The 22281-nt window shown below is 34.7% G+C and overlaps 3 protein-coding genes across 3 annotated transcripts; 2 read left to right on the top strand and 1 right to left on the bottom strand.

Moving 5' to 3' along the window:
* Positions 1-6758: 6758 nt before the first annotated feature.
* LOC148933979 (uncharacterized) lies at positions 6759-12648 on the top strand. Its single transcript, XM_089062250.1, has 7 exons — positions 6759-7197; positions 7706-11411; positions 11493-11582; positions 11674-11739; positions 11837-11926; positions 12083-12259; positions 12415-12648. Exons 1-7 carry the CDS (start codon positions 6923-6925, stop codon positions 12448-12450), a joined length of 4440 nt encoding a protein of 1479 aa, XP_088918376.1. The 5' UTR covers positions 6759-6922; the 3' UTR covers positions 12451-12648.
* Positions 12649-13618: 970 nt separating this feature from the next.
* Positions 13619-16121, bottom strand: LOC148933978 (P-loop containing nucleoside triphosphate hydrolases superfamily protein). Its single transcript, XM_089062252.1, has 8 exons — positions 15841-16121; positions 15545-15646; positions 15323-15400; positions 14938-15085; positions 14774-14844; positions 14399-14495; positions 13996-14186; positions 13619-13883 (listed from the first exon to the last, which is right to left on the bottom strand). Exons 1-8 carry the CDS (start codon positions 16006-16008, stop codon positions 13638-13640), a joined length of 1101 nt encoding a protein of 366 aa, XP_088918378.1. The 5' UTR covers positions 16009-16121; the 3' UTR covers positions 13619-13637.
* A 3543-nt stretch (positions 16122-19664) lies between these two features.
* Positions 19665-20625, top strand: LOC148933977 (uncharacterized). Its single transcript, XM_089062405.1, has one exon. It carries the CDS (start codon positions 19780-19782, stop codon positions 20413-20415), a length of 636 nt encoding a protein of 211 aa, XP_088918531.1. The 5' UTR covers positions 19665-19779; the 3' UTR covers positions 20416-20625.
* The last annotated feature ends 1656 nt before the right edge of the window (positions 20626-22281 follow it).

Below are 22281 nucleotides of genomic sequence, written 5' to 3'. Positions count from 1 at the left end.
ATTTGATCCTTACATTTTCTGGGTTAATTCGTGCATCTATTGTAGAGGGGCCCTTGATGTCTTCAATTTTTTGCACCAAATGTTATTGGGGACAGCTTCAGAATCATTTCAAATATATAGTGTATACTCATTATTTTAAACTAGATTAGCCTCAGCGATGGCACTGACATTTTTATGAATTGAATGAATATGTATAGTTATGTATTATTAATAATGCTAAATAGAGACTAATTTTTATTAGAAAATAAAAATAAAAACTATGACCATTTCTTATTTTAACATCACATATTGCTTAATATTCATTTGTTATTGACATCATATTAAAAGTTTGTGTAGATATTTATGCAATATGAGATTCACCCTATATAAAAATAGTACAGTATCTTATATGAATTATTCACTATAGTTAAAACATCACCAGCAATAAAAGTGAAGTTACTCAATCATACAATTTAGATTAAATGTTCAATCAACTTTAAAGTGGACGTTAACACAATCTAATATCTATATCTGCTTTTTATGCCTTCACGCTTTAGATCTCCTTAATTCTTTCAAGTAATAATAATTGCTTTACTTTAGATTCTTTACTTTAATCATAACTACTATCTAACTTTTATTTTCATCATCTTTTCGTCATTATATTAATAAAATATACTCATATCTTTCTGTTCCATTATAAATGAAATGTTTTCTTTTTTGGATCGTCCTATTAAAAATGAAACGTTTCCTAAAATAGAAACATCTCAATCCCTACTTTTTCATCTCTCTTACTTTACTCTTTCTTCATTAATTCACAAAACAACACCACATAAAAACTCATGCTGATTCTCAAATGTTGCATAATTAATGGGACGGAGGGAGTATGATTTTATGATTTCTATGGATTTCGATGCACTCATGTTTGTTGAGGATATTTATGGAGGATCACTTGTTGTAATATTGTATGCGTGTTAGAATTGAGATTCGTTAGGTACTAATTTAATTTTATTTTATATTTTGATGAAATGATCAAGATACGTCAATTTCCTTCACCAAAAAAAAAAAAATAGATTCATCAATAAATAAAGTAGACAAGTCAAGATGTATTTGTGTCAATATAAATTTTTTATATGCTATTTGTGTACCCTAAATATAACAAAAAATTGGAACCGTCGCTATCTCCACATAACATCCACCGTTATGAAAATTTAGATCTTTATTTAATTTATTTAAAAATAAACAAAAAAGTACACCTTTAATTTGTTCGTGCGTGGTAGCCACTATCCAAAGCTTCACTATACTTTTGTTTCAATTATGTAAGCAACATTATACTGTTTAACGTGCGTTCAAAATAAAAGGGGAAAATAAAATAAACTGTGCTTATTTATTGAAAGGTTAATTTATGAAATAAATCGGATTCCCCAATCTCCATCGAAAAGACGAATAAAAAAGATACTTCCATCCATGTTTGTGGGTCCTGCATTTCGTCATAATCCAAAGTCTTTAATTATATTATAATTTTAGAAATGATAACACAAATGAAAATGAATTATAAATAGAATTTGAAATAAAGCAGACAAACAATGTCCGTAATGAAGATGGCAATCTCTAATCACACATTAAGCGGATACTTTGTGTTGAGGGAAATTAATGTATTAGGGCATCTTCAATGGTTTAGGTCAGCTATAGGCTAGCCATAGCTTAACCAAAAACTCATTCTGTCACGGACAAGAAATCTCTCCAGGATAAGAAATAGATCAGTCATAGGTCAGCCAAATTATAAAAAATAAATAAATTACAATCACACAAATTACGGAATTAAATTTACGACACAGATACAGGAAAATGCAATAATTTTATTTAAATTAAAAAAAGTACAAAAAAAATTACATAATTTAAAAAAAAAATCTATCACCGTGCATAAAATTACATTCACGCAAATACGGTTTACGACACAAATACGGAAAAATGCAATCATTTTACGTAAATTAAAAAAAAATTATTACATCCTAAAAAAAATTACATAATTCATTAAAATACCAAAAAAATTACACAATTAATTAAAATACCTAAAAAAATATTTTAAAAATATAAAAAAAATCGCTAGCCGGTCGCTAGCCGATTTGGAGGCTACAATGGAGGCTAGCCAATCGGCTAGCCGGTCGTGTGAATCGGCGTGAGCTAGCCGATCGGCTAGCCGAAATCGCGCTGGCCGGTCCCAATGGAAGCTAGCGGATAGGCTAGCCGATTGCGAATCGGCTAGCCGATCAGCTAGCCGCCATTGGAGATGCTCTTAGATCCAAGTAAATTCACTCTTCTATGTTTAAGAATAACAAATGCTCTCTTTGTCCCCCATTAATTGTCTACTTTTGTCATTTTCATTTGTCTCTTATTAATTGTTCATTTTCACATTTTACCATCAATAGTAAGTAGACCACCACATATTTCACTAACTCATTTCTTCACATTTTATTATAAAACTAATACTATATAAAAGTGAGACTCATATTTCACTAGCTATTTCAATCCGTTTTTCTTTTTATTTTTAAAACCCGTTTCAAAACTAAATTGGACAATTATCGGGGAACGGACGGAATATTATATGTATTCCCTATAGGGATATAAGTAGTAAATATTCTTATTATTGTATTATAACAAAAGCCAAATTCTTAGTGAAACATCCAAACCAAATTAATTATTGTAGACATAAATAAGACCTCTATTCCACTTCCAATACACTCAACTAATTTAATTAATTCATTTTTGTTCCATACGAATAACTACTTCATTAACTAATGATTGGAATAACTAATCTAATGCTTATATTTCTATTTGAAAAAAATGAAAATTGGAAAAGAAAAAAGAACTTGAATACCATCGGCTGGCTATTACCTGGATTACAGCGTTCATGTGAGCGGTAGGGCCACAAATTTTGTACAAATAATTTCTGAAATAATGGAGTTTACACAACTACGGTTCTCTCGAACCCATTTCAATTTTATTTTTTATTTTTTATTTTTTTATAGAAAGAATGAAATTATAACTGATGTCATGAGAGCTTGAACTCGGCACCTCATACAATAATATCTAGGGCTGGCAAATCGTACGGATTGGGTTGTTATTGGGTTGACCCGATAACGACCCAACCCAATAAGGTCAAACCCGAACCCAACCTGTTAAGGAAACCCCAAACCCGAACACGAACCCAACCCGCCACCTTCAAACCCGGACACGACCTGGACACGACCCGAACACGATAACGGCACGAACCACTTTGGGTTGACCCGACACGATAAGAACACGATATCGACCTGGACACGATAAGAACACGATACCGACACAAACCACTTTGGGTTGACCCGACACGATAACAACCTAAGCACGATAACAACACGATTACATATTGCTTCAAAAAATGATCAAGACTTTAAAAAGCCATATAGCATGAAGATGTTCCATTTTAAACAACAAAACTCCAACAAAATCCAAAAAAACCCAACAAAATACATAACTTTTGTTCCAAATACATAACTTTTGTTCCAAAACCCAACAAAAAAATTTGAAACAAGATAAAAGAACTAAAGAAGTAAAAAGAAAAAAACAAAAAAGAGTGAAAATACTAAAAATTAAATTAAATTTATTGAATCAAAATAAAAAGAATATAATAGTAAAATAAATTATTATAAAATTATTTGTTGATTAGTTTTGCTAGTACATAATATCTGAATTAATCGTTTTGTATCTATAAGTATAAACTTATTTTTCATAAATTTATTCAAATTATCCTTTTATTCTAAACACTAATTGATTTAGTTTTATTTTTCACTTGGATCTCTCACGTACATTGTATTATTTCATTTCTTTCGACTACTTTAATTTTTGTAATTTGAAATATAATTTGAAGCTTGTAATTTCAAATATTTTCTATATATTATAACACATGAAGAAATATGCAAAGAAGGGTCATTACATGGTCATTTAATATCATTATCCAAAATTACATGAATGAAGACATAATTATATATTTTGAATATATTAACTAATATACTTGAAGTGTCACATGCCTAGACGTTGATAACAACAACCTTCTATCGTCGAACTAGCTCTTATGTATCATTTGATGCACTATAATATATAACAGATTATTAATCATAAATTAATTTTATAATATGGGTCTAAAATTTGTTTTGGTTTATCATAATATTTAAATATATCAATTTATATAGCAGTCATATAATTAAAGGATATGTTACAACTTACATGTTGGGTTCCACATGTTATCATCATACCATCTCTATTATGATATTATTACGCACTATGAAAATAATTATAAAATTAATATTAAAATAATACAGTAAATTAAATATTGAAAATATTGTGATTGATCATATAGTAATACTAATAATTTTTCATGATCTTATCAATTTTTGGAGCAAGTGTTATACATTTGAATGTTGTATTTTTACTATTATATGTGTTGAGTCCAATAATGTCTCATCATTGAATGACCCATATTATAATGTTAATAATTTTAGATAGAATAATCAACCAATATGTATAATATTATTTTCAAAATTAAAAGTTAGAAATTAATGATAAAATATCAATGGTTTCAAAAATAATATGAGAGAATTTCCTAACAAAAGAGTGTTTTCCTAATTTATACTTTGTAAAAAAAAAGCAATTTATTTATCTTTATATCATTGTGATAGTTTAATAAAATGAATAAAAAATTATTCCATTATTATTCCATTAAAATACTATGGATGGTTATTTTCTCTAAAATTTTATCTTTTAATAAGGGTCTTGGTACATATTGTACAACAATACAAATGAAAAATGAAAAATTATAAATAAGGTCAAATTAGTCACAAAAATATGTAATTAATGATGCTATCTAATCAAAATAAATTAATATTATCCTTTTTAAAATTTGAAGGGCATTTTGTGTATACAATTTTTGCAAATTTATCTTTACTCAAAATAAAAATAATAATATTAATTTTTAACGGGTTACCCGACCCGACTCGCATCCAACCCGCATCCGACCCGATTTTTTCGTGTTCTTAGTGGGTCGACCCAATAATGACCCGCATCCAATAAGACTTGATCCAAACCCAATAGTTTCGTGCGGATTCGTGTCGGATTATCGTGTCGTGTCAAAAATTGGCAGCCCTAAATTAATATCTGAGCTCTTTGCCACTAGGACAAAGGCTCTGGACCCATTTCAATTTTATTTGTTCTCTTACTATGCTCGAATAAACTGGATGTAAGAGTTCTAATTCAATTAATTCGAGCACATGTAAATAGAGATATCAAATATACGTTTGATATTAAGATTTTCAATGGACACATTATATCTCAATGTCTAAACAAAAAAGATGTGTTTATTCGATATCACCAGCTTCAGCAATGTCATCAACATCCTACTTCATTGGCTTGACAATAGCATTTACGACCATTGGACGGCACTGCAACATGAGTTACTATCTCACCGACCACATCTATAGAAAATGGTGAACGCTTCTCAACACAATTTCATGCCCAACAAACGGCTAAAGAACTTGTTTTGAGCATAAATAGAAGTTGCAACATTGAGCGAACATTCAACATTATTGATTAGGTGAATGCAAATCATACACACAAGCTTTTGTCTAGAAAATGGTATATACCTATCACTTCACTTAGTCGGAGACAAATGCAAAAAAATGGGCATTATCTATTATAAACGTTATTGATACCATTAAGTAAGCAGAAATAGAGACATTTCCTCGAACTCAAGGGAATTTCCATATGAAACAAATTTGAATTTCTTTCTGTTTGGTTAAGTTTAGGACCCACTAAATTATGACAATTGCATTAATTTGTTGTAGTACATATTATCACGTTTGATCTTTGTCTCTGGGACTGGTCCTGTCTAATGTTAAAGCCATTAATATACAGCTACAACTCATCAATAAATTCTTCTCGAAAATTCTACAATAATTATAATTCATATAATTCGGCTCAATTAAATAAAGAATAACATTTATTAATCACCGCCTTGCCAGTCCACAAATACCACTACTCGCTTAGCGTTTTTAACTTTTTGCGAAGTTTTCTTGTTAGAAATGAGAAGAGTCTAATTTATTGATTAATAAATTTGCAATTATTTTCTTGATTCCCCACGACTTTTCATAGAATATACTACCAATTTTAATTTTTTACTGATACTAGTACGTGTTACTATTTTTTTATTATTATTTTATTAATAAAGGGAAGCAATCGCATATTTAATAACCTGCAATCATTCATGAGAGACATATAAATCACATTGCATAAACCTTGTATGACATTTGAACAATAAATGTGAGTTTCATAGTATATAAGATTTATTTAATTTAAAATATATATACAATGACATTACTTTTAAATATCAGAAGTAGCCACATTATTTAATGCGTTGAAAAAGTAGGAATAGATGAAATATCCGGCATTTTGTTGTCGTGATCCATTGCAAATATATCCACGTGCCATATAAAGCAAACATTGATTGTTACGGTTTTGGGACAAAGCAGATACAATTTGGATATGAATGAAAGCTTGAATACAAATTTAAACTTCATTTTACTTTACTTTAATAATCCCCACCATTTACATTTCAAAGTATCTGAATTAACATGAAACATTTCCATTCTCTTTCTCCACATCCATTTTTGCTCAATAACCGTAATAAACAAACAATTTCATATATTGAATGTATTTTTAATTCTATTTCTCAAACTTGTCATGTTGAGCCGGCCCCACTCACAAAATAAAGCGAATTATAAACAGTTTCCTCTTTCTCTCTCTTCTCTGATTTTCATTTTCTCTGCGTCTGACTTGGAGACACAAATTACTTAACGACGAACAACAGAAGAAGAAAATCAAACTGACCGGAAGAAGATCGAACCTATCGATTTCTATGGAACGACTGCAGCACAGGAGAAAGCAATCCTCCTCTTCATTCCCGCGCAGAAACCCCTACTCCGACCTTGTGCTCTCCGGAGGCGATAAAGTCAAGTTCCAGCCTGTCGAGTACGCCGAGATTTTCTCCGCTTCTTCTTCCATTCCGGTTCTCGATCTTTCCGCTTTGAGCCGACCGGCCGGCTGCCGGAGCTCCGAGCTCGATTACTCCAACATTTTCGGTGACGTGGCCTTGTCTCATGAGCAGCTGTTCAATAAGAAAACCAAAACGCGGTGAGTCAGTCTCTGTTTTTTGTTTTTTCAAAAATTAATCATCCCAAACGCTTTAATTTTTTTCAAAATTTGTTTTGAGTTTGTATGATTTGTTGGTCGGTTCATTTAATTTTTCCTGTCAGAGTTTGCATAAAATATATATTCTGGTTTTTGGCAGTAAATGATTCTATGTTTGGCAGTGAATGATTTTGTGTTTGCATTTTCAACCTTATGTTGCTGTGATGAAGTGGACTAATGTTTAGCTGTACTTCTTGTTCACATGGGAAAATATTGTTGAGCAATTCAACATTTGAAGTATGAATATATGTGCTTGCTTCTTCTTTATATGTCTTCCTTGCTTGTGTTAGGCCTAACACTTGGAGAAAGTTATCGTTTTTTTTCATTTATAGGAGTTAAAATTAGGTGTGCTATGATTTGATCATCTTTAGTTGTGTCCTTTTATTTGATAATGATAAGGAAAACAGTTTTTAGGTGACATTTTCTTGAATTCTTTACATTACTGTAATAGGATAGCGGCAGATTCAGAGTCTCCATTTCAAGAATATGGTTCTCTCAATCCAGGAAAGGCCAAAAGCTCATTAGGTGGTAATGGTCTTCATCAGCAGTTTAACTTGTCATTTAACAAGACCAGTCAAAGAAGTAGCAATGAATCGAATGGGAAAACACATATAGCACAACTACAGGCTGTTCCTGGTTTTACTCACTTTGTTGATGATGGAACTCCTCAACCGCAGAAGAAAGAAGGTGATACCCCTGTTCTTTTAGCGAAGCGTGAAGTCAGCCGGACCTGGAGTTTCAGTACTGGCTCTGATGCAACTAAGGTTAAAAGTGGATTAAGTTCTGAAAAGTCACACACACCGGATAAATCATGTTTACCAAATTTTGCTTCTAAAGATGCTTCTGTAGAGATTGGTGGTGAAAATCCATCACCTCTCTCTGATGAGGAGTTGGATGAAAATTCAGATGCTGCCAAATCCATTGCTGCTTTGAAGAAAGCCATAGAGCAGGCTCAGGAAAGTATGAGACTTGCTAAAACGATTATGCAAAAGAAAAGAGAAGGTACTAAAGATGGTTCAAGAGCGGGGAGGTCTAAGGGTCGGTCAAAGGTTGAGGTCCTTGAGGATAAGAAGGAAACTAGGACTGAGCATGCGTCTGGTGGTTCGAAGGAGAACAATTTGAAAGGGAAAAATCAGCGATTAGATCCTACATTCCATGTGCCTGGTAAGGTTGATGGAAAATCTGATCCAGTCCTGAGTCATAGTGACAGTCTTCTAAATGCTCGCAAGGCTAATGTGGAATCGGTTGTGGAGAGTTTCAAACCAACTAGGACTGAGCATGCATCTGGTGGTTCGAAGGAGAACAATTTGAAAGGGAAAAATCAGCGATTAGATCCTACAGTCCATGTGCCCGGTAAGGTTGGTGGAAGATCTGATCCAGTCCTGAGTCATAGTGACAGTCTTCTAAATGCTCGGAAGGCTAATGTGGAATCAGTCATGGAGATTTTCAAACCAACTAGGACTGAGCATGCATCTGGTGGCTCGAAGGAGAACAATTTGAAAGGGAAAAATCAGCGATTAGGTCCTACATTCCATGTGCTCGCTGAGATTGATGGAAAATCTGATCCAATCCTGAGTCTTAGTGACAATTTTTTAAATGCTAAGAAGGGTAATGTTGAATCAGTCATGGAAATTTTTGAGTCAGTCAATGATCATGGAGATGCATTCGTTGAGGTAGATAAGAACTGTACTCCATCTTGCAGTCAGAGTGGGCCAATTAACACCGAGAAAAAGGATGAAATGAAAAATATCAGGCAAATTGTGGAATCTGGGAAGGTAAACTGCCATGCTAGCTCAATTTGTTCCACAACTAAAGCTATGCCTTGCGTTGATCATATGGAGGACCATAAAATTTTAGAAGAGAGAGAGTCAACCATGCATCAAGCAGAAAGGCCTGAAGTTTTTTCTAGAAGGATAGAAAGTGCGGAGAGCACTTCTAAAAGTCAGCAAGAGCTGGAGCAGAGGCCTAATGTAGAAGCTGTGGATCAGTGTCAGGAAACTGTAAGTCCTGTAAATGAACCTGCAGAACTTCTGGAACAGTTGGAAAGAGTTTTAAGTGTTTCTGGAAGCACACAAGAGCAGGAGAAGATTATGCATGGAAATGGACATTTGAGGATCAGCCAGGAAAACGAACCACCCGAGGATACTGGCTGCATTGCTGATAAGGAAATGTTTGAGAAGAAATTTGTGGAGCATGAAGAATTGTATTTGGCTGAACACTTGACAATGCGCAGGTCTAATTTCGATACTTTGCATCTTGATTTACTAACTCAGGCTGAGGAAAATATGATCGATCAAGCACACATCAATAAGCAGCCCGAAAATGTTGCTGAGTGGATAGAAGATGGCCAAGATTCACAATTCAGTGATGAAGGAGAAAATGCAATGGTGCAGAATGAGGAGATTATATGGTATGACAGTGAACTGCAGCTGGAGGAATCTGTGGAGGAAAATGTAAGTGAGAGGGAGCCTGGAATCGTTCCAGTAGTTGAGGAAGCTGCGACCAAGGTGGACATGGTTTTCAAGTCAGAAATTGATGACGAGAGACTGAAATTTGAACTTGATGAAGTTAGTCAAACCGTGCCTGGAATAAATGGGGAGAATGAGGTAGCAATGAGATGTATGGATACATCAGAATTTGAGGAAATTGAGACCATACAGATAGGAACAAATGGTGGTGATAAGGAGGTCCGGAATGGTACAACTCCTTTAGATGTTGAGGAATTAAATTATACTGATGGAGCAGCAGATACAAGGAAAAATCTTCCAGACATTGGTCAGGAATTAAATGATTCTGCTTCTCAAAAGGATAATAGTGAAGCCTTTGCTGTCCATTCAAATGATCATGGCACCATTTTCAGCGATAGTCATGGTGTTAATACTTCAACCTTCTTCAGTAGGACTCCAGAACCTTGTAGTGCTGACAACGAGGCAGAACAATATCGAGCAGTTCTTAGAGGCTGTGAAGAGAACTATAGCTTGCCTCTAGAAACTGAAGAGGAAAATGAGGCAGATAAACAGTTTGAGGTGGAGGTAAATATAATGCCTGGAACAGATAGCTTGTGTGGATGTTCCTCTGCTGAGAAGTTAACAGAAAGCCAAGTGAACAATATTTATGACGGGTTCTCTTCCGATAGCAAGTCTACCAGTTTCGTTTTAACTAATGTGGATCAAGAGAAAACACTGCCAAACAATGAGGATATGTTCAAGACAGCTACTGAGATTCTTAATGCTGCGAACACCAATATGCAAAAAAAATTTGAGCGACATGTTTCTACTGATAACCAGTTGGAAAGAATTGATACCACAAATGTAATGCCAGATATGCAGCAAAACTCAGAGAACAGTGAGGAATCTCAATCAACCTCAGATGTTGAAAGTGTAGATGAGGTATCAGCTGATGAGTCTCCAGCTTGTAGAGATAATGCAAAAGACATATCCTCATACAAGGAAGAAGAGAAAGTTGATAAGTCTGATGAAAAAGTAAATTCTGCAAAACAAAGTGGATGTCTGAACTCCAAAGACCAAACTCATCTCTCTCAAACAAATTCTGAACCTAAAGAGATGGACAAATCTTCGGAAGCTGAAAGAGAAATAAAAACAGGTCAACACATGGAAGAAAATATCCAGAATCGTGGCAGAACCTCACTCTCAGAAAATAAAGATGCCAAAGGAAATGAGCAGGATGAGATGGATTCTTGGCAAAGGATTGAAGCCATTAGGAGGGGAAGAGAACGGGAAAAAGATAGAATGGCTGCTGCGAGAGAACGGGAAAAGGATAGAATAGCTGTTGAGAGAGCGATCCGAGAAGCACGTGAGAGAGCTTTTGCTGAAGCTCGAGAAAGGGCAGAACGAGCTGCAGCAGAGAGAACAGCAGCTGAAGCTCATCGGAGAGTTAACGGGGAGGTACGGGAAAAGACAGTGAAGGCATCCGTAGGGACTAGACCATCAGTTGATAAGGCATCCACTGAAGCCAAGATCAGAGTCGAACGTGCTGCTGTAGAAAGAGCAACTGCAGAGGCACGTGAACGAGCTCTAGAGAAAGCAATGTCTCAAAAAAATTCCATGGGCTCTAGAGGACAGGCTACAAATTATAATGCAGAAAGGTCTTCAAGTTCTTCCAGCAATAATGGATTGAAGCATAGTTTCTCATTCTCTGTGAGTATCAGTTTTGTCTGGTTTGCTTGAGACAAATGCTTTGATTAAATACAAAGACTAACTAACTTAGTTGTCTTGTAGGATTTGGAGAAATCTGATGGAACTACCAGTGAATCAGCGAAGAGATGTAAAGCAAGTTTAGAGAGACACCAAAGGATAATGGAGCGAGCGGTAAAGACATCTTCCTTTGATTCTTGTAACTAAAAGCTAACCCCCCCCCCCCCCCCGAAAAAATAACTCAATGTCTGAATTGTCTTGCCAGGCAAAGGCCCTTGCTGAGAAGAATACGTATGATATTCTTGCCCAGAAGGAGCAGGACGAGAGAAGTGTAATGTTTTAATTCGATAAGTTTACAACAAAGCAGAAGTTCAGTGTATTGCTTATTAAGTTTTGAATATATCGTACTAAAATGTTTCTTATTGCAGAGATTAGCTAAATCTCTTGATGCTGATATAAAGAGATGGGCCACAGGAAAAGAGGGGAATTTGCGTGCACTACTCTCGACTCTACAATATGTATGTGCTAGCTCTCCACATCCAGAACTGAATAAACTATCACAATAGTTTGCATTCCGTTCAGTTCCATTATTTGCATCAACTTTGTGAAATGGGAAAACTCAATCCTATCTACTGAACGAACCTCTATTGATGTTGGTTCGTCTTCACCTGCAGATTCTTGGACCTGATAGTGCCTGGCATCCTGTCTCACTGACAGACATTGTTACTGCTGCTGCTGTAAAGAAAACATACAGGAAAGCAACTCTTTGCGTACATCCGGACAAATTACAGCAACGAGGAGCTAGCATTCAACAAAAATACATATGTGAAAAGATTTTTGATCTTCTGAAGGTATGTTGCCAGACAACACATGATGAATGGAATATGTTAGTGCTTGGAAAACTATTGATTTTCTTGCATGATCATTCGTTTCTTCATTCACTGATTCTTAGTCAAACAGCCTATGTTTCATGTTTGGTAATGTACTGCTGCTCTATCAACCACAGGTTGCATGGAACAGGTTCAATTCAGAGGAAAATTAACCAGAAAAAGGAGCGACTATTATTTTAAAAGGTGCACCTTTACATTTGATTTAATTGATTTCATTATTTTTTTCCTAGAAATAGGTTGGTGACAATTACTTCATCTTTTGATAGCTTGATGTAATTGAATGACCTATGACTGCTGATGAGCACGAATGTATGTATTTGATAGTAATATCATCAGGTTTTACATATAAAGATGAACTAACCACTTCACATAATAAATTCCTCCCCCAAAAGAAAAAAAATACTAAAGCTGCTAAGGTAGCTGGATTTTGAACACTTCTGTACAAAAGAGAAACCAATTCAACTCGCATTTCCTTCTTCCTCCCTCCAACAAGCTTGCCATTGTTACATGTCACAAATGGGTATGGCTCAATACCAAGCAGGTGGAAGCACTCTGGAGAGAGATAGGGCCCGTGAAAAGGGCATGAGAATTTATGGAGGGAGAATATATTTTGAGGTATATACAGCGACTTTGAGAGAGTGGTGAGGGCGATGGAGATGACGATGGTGATCGATAGCCTTCCCTAGAGGGAAGGCCGCACGAATAGAGCAAGAGTGATTAAAATACAATGAAAGTCATATGAGGGATTATGAAATGAAAATTAAAAAAATTTCATCCATTTTGTAACCAAAACAAAGTCATTTGAGCATTATCTTGGGCATTGTTCAGTTAAACGGTCTGCCAGTCCATGTAAATATGAATACAATTTGCAATGTAGGATTCAATTTGAGAGATATTTGCTCTGGTGATATATTTTCTAACATCAAACTATTCAAAGATTGACTCTTGAGGCAAGTCGTTGCGATGCTTCTTGTCACCCAAGAATAAGTACGACCAGAGCGACCAAAAAAACAAAATTACAAAAATCTAGAGTGACACAATGGATCTAATCACAAATATCAATTATAGAGTAATTCATCCATGACAAAAGCGCGATGTTTTAAAACTACAATCTTATGACTGACTAATTCAAAAAAATTATGTCGTATATGTTCCCCAAGAATACATGATTCGTGGAGTAATTTTTATTTCAAAATGAGTTATAGTACTACTTAATTTTTGTTTCAAAAGCGATTTGCAAACCCTTCCTGTTAAAGAGTCAAACTGGATAACTCAAAATATATGTACAATAAGCCATCTCAAGTAAATAGACATGATATGTGTTGAAATGCCTTGACCATTAATCACATGGAACATGATCTAATGTATAATGACCCAGTCTTCCGGTTCGGTACAGATTAAGTAACTTCATAGCTACTCGATCAAAATTACATTCTTTTGTTTCTAAAGGGAGATGAAATACCTTCTGCAGAACTTCAAACTCTTCTTGAATTAGACGTCCTAGGTCTTCTTCATTGTCCGTACAACCAGAAAAAGATGAAACCGTGTCAAAGAGTGTGCGCCGTACGTTGTTGACAATGAAATCCTGTGTTGAAATGGTAAAATATTTCATCAAAACTTCATCGCCAAGAGAGCAGACAACGTGCAGTGAGTAATAATTGTACTGCCCTTGTTTTGGTATGTACATTAATGTGTACCTGAGTGTGATCAGTCGGATACTGCCTCTTCTGCTTTGTTCCCAGACTCGAGCTACCTTCACTAGTCGATACTGCTCCAGTTTCAGAGCTTGATAGCTTTGCCCATTTCTTGTACTCCTCACCGAGGTTAAGGATGGAAAGAAAATACTCTGCGATGTTTATTTCACCAGCCACACTGTCTTTGATTGCTCCTGTAGTTTAATAACCAAAATGAGCAAAATTCTCCGAGGAATGGTAATTAGCTTCATTACATTTCTGTCCATAGCTTATGAACATATTTTTTCTTTTCCGTTCAAGCTGGCAGTCATATGCCTCTCTCAGTCTCTATCTTGGAATTAGCAAACAATTGCATTTTTAAGCTTCTTCTCTAACTACGCAAGAAACAGATAAAGGGTGATCATACCGGTCAGAGCAAGCTTAGAACAGATCTCATCTTCAATCAAGTCAGGAATCAATACACTTGGGGTGTCGAGAACAAATATATTAGGATGGCTAGCGATCTGCAATGGAAAAATTGAATCATCAAACCTCAAAAGACAATGGTAACGTGCATATTTAACCTACACATGACATTGCGGGCAAAAAGGATTGTACAGGATGGAAGAAAACTACTCCTACTAGATTTCTGATTATATGGTTCCTAACAACAAAAAACTTCCTCCGTCCACAATATAATGTTCCATTTTTTACTTGGTGTAGGTTTTAAGAAATGTGAAGTAAACTGGGTGGAATAAGTTAAAGGAAACAGCATAAAAATGTAACGGGATAGGAGGTGCACCTTTAAACTGCTAATACTTTTTGTCTCCCCAGGCTGTGGAGTCACTGAAGAGTGTTTTAGCCTCCCTTTCTCTTCAAATCAATGAAAATCACATATCTTTACGAGAGTTTGATAAAGCAAAGTCGAGATTCAATTCAGTAGCAAGTGTGACAAAGAAATAGCACCTGCTGCAGAAATCCTTCCGACCTGATGCAAAGAGTTGGCTAATGCAGATTTCCCCACATTGGGAATACCGACTAGCATGAAGGTTATTGCATGTGCACGATCATCCTTCTTTAATTCTCTGACTCTAGCTTGGAGGAAGGTCAGAAACTGCAGTTTGTCAAAATTATATTTATGAAACCAGATCACCGAAAGTTGTCTTTTGAACATTGAACATTAACCATTAATAGAAAATTCGACAGAGATTATGTCATCAATTAATAGAAATATAGGCTAATGAAAGTCCTATTCAAACATAGTATGATACAAACCTACAAAAACTCCATGTAATCTAATAGAAACATCGCAAGTAAGCAATTCTCCAGTGCAAAAATATTGTACATTTACCTCCCTGATATTGCCCCTGTTATGTGAATTCACTCCAAAAGCCATACATTTTTGTTTCTCAAAAAAGCTCAACCATTCCTGCAAAAGTGATTCCAAAACAAAACAAAAAAAAAAAGAACATAATTTACCGATAGCATAAATTTAACTTCTTCCCCATTCAAAAACAACATACTTATTTTCCCAGAGCAAAGCCAAAAAGGAGATAAAATAAATAAATAAAACCTTTGTTTGGGAGCGATCAGCAAGGTCCGCCTTATTCAGTACAATAATCCGGGAAGCGGAAGGAGTGTTCCTCAATTGCAAACATTCTGATGATAACGGAATCTAAAAGAAGAAGAAGAAAAAAAAAAAAAAAAAAAAAAAAAAAAAAAAAAGGAGATATAAGCAAATATGAAATCTGTTTCATAAAATTATATACACAGAGACGTCTCCAGCATAATCAGTAGTAAAAGAATTTTGATGAATAAGACAGAATGGTTGAGGCATTTAGACAAACAAGTGAGAGGCATGAAATGTACCCGGGCGTCTCTGACTTCGAGAACAAGATCGACGAGTGGTAGGCGCTCGTCTATGGCGCGGGCGGTGGCAGCCATGTGAGGAGTGTACCACCACTCGGAGCCTCTGCTCGTTGCCACCGCCTTCACTGATTTTCCGATTGCTCGAATCACACTCACTCTTGCTGCCATGTTTGCCTGCTTTATTAATTCTTTTTTATAAGTTTTCAAATTTAAATCTCGCACTCCATTATTTTATAAAACACAAATATCTTTAATTTAATTATGGTGTGAAATGACATTTCTAAGGAATGTTATCTTGTGTTTCTAACACTTCATAAATAGCATTATTGTTAGTGTTCGGGAGCAAATAGAAGTATTCTAAAATTCAAAAGATTTTCTTTAATTTAGAAATACATTTTTTGCGTTTTAAATTATTGTTATTTTTTTAATTTTTCAACTATAATAATTGCATCTTCATTTTTATGTTCGTAGTAAAATGGTTTTTTTTTTATGCAGTGTATTCATTTTTTTTGTAACTTAAATGAGATGTCTCTTCTTTTCACATATATACAGGTACCAAATTACACAACTATTGTGACAAACATTCGAATTTGGGGGAATTTACAATAATGCGTATGTGTGTTTAAAGGCCAATATTTGTTTTATAACTAATTTTTTTTCGCACTCAATAAACATTTAGGTGTAATTAATTACTCCATATCGCTTTGATGAAATTCAAACACAATACATCATGTGGCATCGGAAATATTATCTTCATCACTAAAAAGTTCCTTAAAAAAGCGTCATTTGCTACAACTTACTGTATTTTATATTGTTAATTTCTGTACAAATTAAATTTAGTACCTAAAAGTCTAAAACACATTTTGTGCAACTTTTCCTCTGTTAAAAACTTGCTCTTATTATCAAAGTAATTAATCATTTTCCATGACCGTATCTAATACGTTGTAGTTGATTTTGGGACCTAAGATGTGACACCAACAGAAAAATTGGAGGCATAACTTTAAATTCAATTTCACTAACAACAAATATAGAATATTTGTAGTAAGACTTTTTATTTGAAACCAAACCACACGACACGAAAGTAAAATGTGGGCGTGGCTTCTTTGTAGCGAAGGATATTATTGTACACAAAAAAGATTTATACATAACGCTTAATAAACAGCGTTAATAGATAAGATAAAGTATACTTCTATCTGAAGTACTATAATGATTAAACAACTGATTTAAAATAATGAAAATAGTAAAAGCAAGAGATCTAAGTCCCTCTTTAATATAGTGTATTGTAGATAATACTGAATGCATTATATGTGCAACTGATTTGATATTAGATTGTGTATGCAATATTTCAGATAGAGTGTTCTTAATCAAGTCATCATAAAAATAAAAAGATGATTTCTCATTCCTTTACCAAAATAAATCATTTTACGTCTAAAAATTCACTTTTATTCATAATATCCTTTAACCATACAACAGTCATTTATATTTATTACAAGTACTATTATACTACTGGTACTATTATTTTTATAAAATGAGTTACTGTGTGTTTAGATCATGGAATGAGTTATGGTCAGATCATGGAATGACTCAATCCTCGCAAACTATGAAGTTGTACTTATTCGAGTTTTTGTCTTAGTTTTACTATCCATAATCTTACTACTAACTTGTGTTTACAACATTTATAAACTGAGATTAAGATTACATTAAATAAACTAGTACTAGTATCTTACACGATGTAATATAAATAAATAATAAAATGAGCATATAAGTTCAAAAATATATTTATATTTACTATAAATAATTAAATTAAAATTACTTTATGATACAAAATTCAACAAGACAACGACGTCACTGATTCAGACGCTAGAGAGGCCAACTCCCTAAAATTCAAAAATATTAAATATCTAAGTCAATGTGCTCGATAGAAGAAAAGAAACCACATATCCAATTTCTTGTACTATTTGGAACCAACTATGTAACTAAAGAAATGGTTCTACACCTCAATTTTATGTAACAAACATTTAAGAGAATCGATTGAAACTTAATATCCAATCTGGAGCCAAATTATTTGTCCCTTTTCATTTTCCTAATATAGCTACGTAGTATGGTCTATTATATCAATCTCCTAACTAATTCTCTTTCTTGTTGCTTTTCTTAACCTCTCTATACTGATAATTGATGGGAATATCATGTGAAAATCTAGGGTTATTTCATAATTGTGATATAAGGCATTTTGTGCTTTTTGCAATAATACTCCAAGTTGTGTACTTTTCACCATATTTAAATTTTGTGGTAAAAATTTTAATTTATCAAAGTTAATGTATTTTTTTGCTATTAGCCCTATTTATTATTTCCTTCATCCACCAATACAAGATCAATTTTGACCGGACTCGGGTTTTAAGAAATGTAGTAGAATGTGAGTGGAAAATGTTAATGGAAGGTGAGTCATACTTTTATATACGCATTAGTTTTATATTGAAATGTGAGTGAAATAAAACCAGTGGAATGTGAGGCTCATTACCAAAACTAGTAAAAAACCAAATGAGATATTTATTGGTGGACGGAGGGAGTAATTGATTGTCGACAATTAATTCTGTCAAATATATTTTTGTTTTTCTGATTATATGTGATATAAATATGTACTCCATCTGTCCCTGAAAATTTGTCTCATTTTTAAAATTTCCGTCTATCCCACAAATTTTGTCTCATTACCTTTTACCATTTTTGGTAGTGGACCTCATATTCAACTAACTCATTGCTACTCACATTTTATTATAAAACTAGTACGTAGAACCTACATGTCACTAACCTTTTCAACATACTTTCTATTACATTTCTTAAAACAAGTGTCGGGTCAAAGTGGGACAATATTTGAGGGACGGGTGGTATATAGTTTTTCCTTTCCCTTACCTTCTTAAAAAGCAAGAAAGACCCCATTTTATTTTATGTCACTGTAATTGTAACTAATCCTGTGGGGCTGGGAACCGATTCCATATAGCCACGCCTACCAATTTTATACTATTACACGAAAATTTGTTGAATATTTATACGATTAATACTCATCACTTTATTTGATTTAAAGTAGAATTTCCAAACTATGTATCTATATATGTTCATATTGCGTCTCAACTGTAAATTGATACTACTAATATACGATGTGTGATTTGCTTGTCTTTTTGGGGAAGATTTTTGACATGCATGCTACTTTTTTAACTGAACTTATAAAACCCAGTAATTTTTTGTCCCTCTTTTGCTTTTTAGTTTTCTCCACAGGTCTAATTTTCTTTCCTTTTATATTACTCGTTATGGGAGTTTAAAAAATCCATGTAGGTTGCCTCGTTTGGTTATTAAAATTGCATAGATGAGAACTTATAGAATTTCAAGCTACAATTTTCTTTAATTCATTAATATATTGAGTTACTTAACTAGTTATAGAACTATATATGTTCAATAATCTCTACTTAAATTTGATTAAGCGTGACCTGACCCGGCCCGTCTGTGGTCATTTTTAAATAACAAAATACTCTACTAAGAGAAGACCATTTCAAGGCAAGAACAGTTGTGGAAATTAAAACTATTCGAGCTGCAGTGTTACCAGATCAGAAAAGCAGTACCAAATGATGCAATAGCAGGCTAACTGTCTCTCATTTTTTACTTGCAGGTCTTTTTTCTTTTGGTATGAGTTTTTGTGGTAAAAGCAATTGATTTTATAATAAAATAAAAAAATGCATGAGGAATTTATAATGGAGTTGTGTAAAATTTATTGTAGAGCCTTTTAGATTAGACAGTGAACTACCTCGTGGTATATAAAACCGCCTCGACTCTCCCTTTCTCTCACTCTCCCTAAAACTTCCCTTTCTCTCTCATTTTTCTCCCCTTTTCTCCTTTGCTTCCTTCCGATTCAACCAAAACCTAACCGCATCCACTTATCTCGTTATAATCATGGAATCCTCCACCGAAATGTTCGACGATGACGTCAAGTTCGAGAAGGAAAAGGCTGTTGCGCGCTTCAATCGCCTCCGTAGGATGACGAGGCTGCGCCAGATTGTCGAAATCGCCTCCGTCTTCGCCGCCGTCTCGTGGTGCTCGGCGCGCGCGCCGTGCCTGCTCGACTTCGCGACGCGCCTCTTCAACCACCACGTGATCGCGTTTCTCGTCGGAAACGCAATCGTAGCGCTGCTGTTCGTTCTCTGCCGCCACGGCGACGGCGGCGCTTCCGCCGCAGATCTCTACGACGATTTTGTCAGGTACAGCGAGGCCGCTCGCGCTCCGCCGCCTGAGGAAATCGGAGACGGCGGCTGCGAAAAGCAGATTGCTGTGGATGAATGTGATGACGTGGCGAAGGTGATTGAGAAAGCGGCGAGGCAGATGAAGAAGTTCCAGAGGAATCGATCGGAGATGACGCTGAGGCGCGAGATTGTGGTGCGGCCGGAGCTCCGGAGATCGGAGACGGAGAATAGCCGGAAAATGGTGAATCCGGAGGCGGAGATTGAGAAACTGAGCAGCGAAGAATTCCAGCGGAGAGTTGATGCATTCATCGATAAGCATTGGATCAAAACGACACCCAAATTGGAATGACGCAGTATGGCTATGGCATAAGGATTTCGAGGGTTAAATTTGTCTTTTTCTTTAAGTACAGGGTTGACAATTCTATGTTTTTTTTAAAAATGGAATTAGTGCAATATTAATCAAACAACCAAATATTAAACACCTACTTTTGCACTTGTCAATTCCTGACGAGTTCTTTTCCTGAATTTTATGACTCTCTAAGTCGTTGTTTGAGGGCAATTATGGAATTACACGATGCGTGTGGATTATGAAATACTATATAGTATATTTAGGGGTGTCGAAACGGGTACCTGCGGAACCCGCACCCGACGAGTCGGGTACCCGCACCCGACTTTGGCCGAAAACTTTGTCCCGATACCCGTCCCGCAGTGAGTCGGGTATTACCCGATACCCGAGTCGGGTATCCCGCACCCGACACCGCGGGTACCCGACCCGAAGCCAATTCTTTTTTCTTCCAAATCTTCTTTTTTTATTTATTTGTATAGTTTATAATATTTTACAAAATACTACTTGTTGAATGTAGTAGATTCTCACTTTAACCCTTTAACTTTATTAATTAATTTTGCTGAGAATTGAGATGAAGCATGTAATGTAATTGTAATATTTGATTCTCTGCCTTCGTGTGTTTCCAAAATTTTAAGTTAAAATGCTTAATTTCTCCTTTTATATTGTTTACATACTGTAAATAAGGAATTAGAAACTTATATTTTTTTAAAAAAAAAATTGAAATATATGCTTCAAATTTTCATGTTACAAATTACCACATGTAAATATGTAAATTCAAATTCAATTACAATGCCAAAAATCCAAACTCCTAAATTCAAATCACCATTCAAAAAACTAAATATGAAAAATTAACAAAGTAACCAACAATGTCTCACTTTCATCAAAAGTAGTAAATAATTATAACCAAAAGTCACCAAATATTAAAATTAAAAATTAAAAATTATAAAATATTAATATACATATCGGGTATGTCGGGACTAACGGGTTACCCGAGCGGGTATCGGGTATACCCGATACCCGCAAAATCCAAAATAGTCATACCCGATCCCGCCCCGATACCCGACTCCATCGGGTATCGGGTACCCATTACCCGACGGGTATCGGGTCAGGTTCGGGAATATCCGTTACCCGCTACCCGTTTCGACACCCCTAAGTATATTTTTGAGTGGATAATCGCATTTAAATCTTGATTCTTGTGGAGTAGCTCTTTTTTGAGTTGGGCATTTATGAAAAAAATTACAAGTAGACGATGTGATAGTTAGACTTATTGCCAAGAATGTAAGGGCTTACAAATTGGAATTTCCATTTAAGGCTGACTTAGGTGGAGTGTTAAAAGGTTACTTTAAAGGAGTACAAATTAGTTTTGTTTACTAAATTTAGTTTACCTATTAATTAATCTTATACTCCCTCCGTCTCCCATTAGCAGTCACAGTTTGACCGGACACAGGTTTTAAGAAATGTAAAGAAAAGCTGGTTGAAAAGTTAGTGGAATGTGTGACCCATTTTTTTATATTGGTTTTATAATAAAATGTGAGTGAAGTGAGTTAGTGGAATGTGGACCTAAGTGTGACTCTTAATTGGGGACGGACCGAAATGAAAAAGTGTGACTCTTAATCGGGGACGGAGGGAGTACTATATTGGATTTTAAGAATATTAGTTGAACATGATATGTTATGTTTACTTTAAAATAGGTGCGTATATATTATTATTTGTATAGAGATTAGTAAATGTTAGTAATTTACTGTAAAAAAACAGTCTACTTTTATAGAGTCAAATGGTTCTATTTTAGACAATACAACTATTTATTGCTTACCCTTCTTACTGATGAATAGACTATGTAACCAATTAGGATTCAGTTATATTTCTATC

This window comes from Salvia hispanica, chromosome 1, assembly GCF_029641045.1.
Source record: "Salvia hispanica isolate PSC_SH4W2 chromosome 1, Shi_PSC_v1, whole genome shotgun sequence".
NCBI lineage: Eukaryota > Viridiplantae > Streptophyta > Magnoliopsida > Lamiales > Lamiaceae > Salvia > Salvia hispanica.
Note: the sequence above shows the minus strand (reverse complement) of the source record. Positions and strands in the feature narration are given on the sequence as shown.

Excerpts from the sequence above, each read along its gene's own strand:
- LOC148933979 (XM_089062250.1), top strand. The coding sequence starts at position 6,923 with ATGGAACGACTGCAGCACAGGAGAAAGCAATCCTCCTCTTCATTCCCG. Across the intron at positions 7,198-7,705 it reads AATAAGAAAACCAAAACGCG|GATAGCGGCAGATTCAGAGT; the intron begins GTGAGTCAGTCT and ends TTACTGTAATAG. Across the intron at positions 11,583-11,673 it reads AAAGGATAATGGAGCGAGCG|GCAAAGGCCCTTGCTGAGAA; the intron begins GTAAAGACATCT and ends TTGTCTTGCCAG.
- LOC148933978 (XM_089062252.1), bottom strand. The coding sequence starts at position 16,008 with ATGGCAGCAAGAGTGAGTGTGATTCGAGCAATCGGAAAATCAGTGAAG. Across the intron at positions 15,086-15,322 it reads ACAGGGGCAATATCAGGGAG|TTTCTGACCTTCCTCCAAGC; the intron begins GTAAATGTACAA and ends GACAAACTGCAG. Across the intron at positions 13,884-13,995 it reads ATCCGACTGATCACACTCAG|GATTTCATTGTCAACAACGT; the intron begins GTACACATTAAT and ends ATTTCAACACAG.
- LOC148933977 (XM_089062405.1), top strand. The coding sequence starts at position 19,780 with ATGGAATCCTCCACCGAAATGTTCGACGATGACGTCAAGTTCGAGAAG.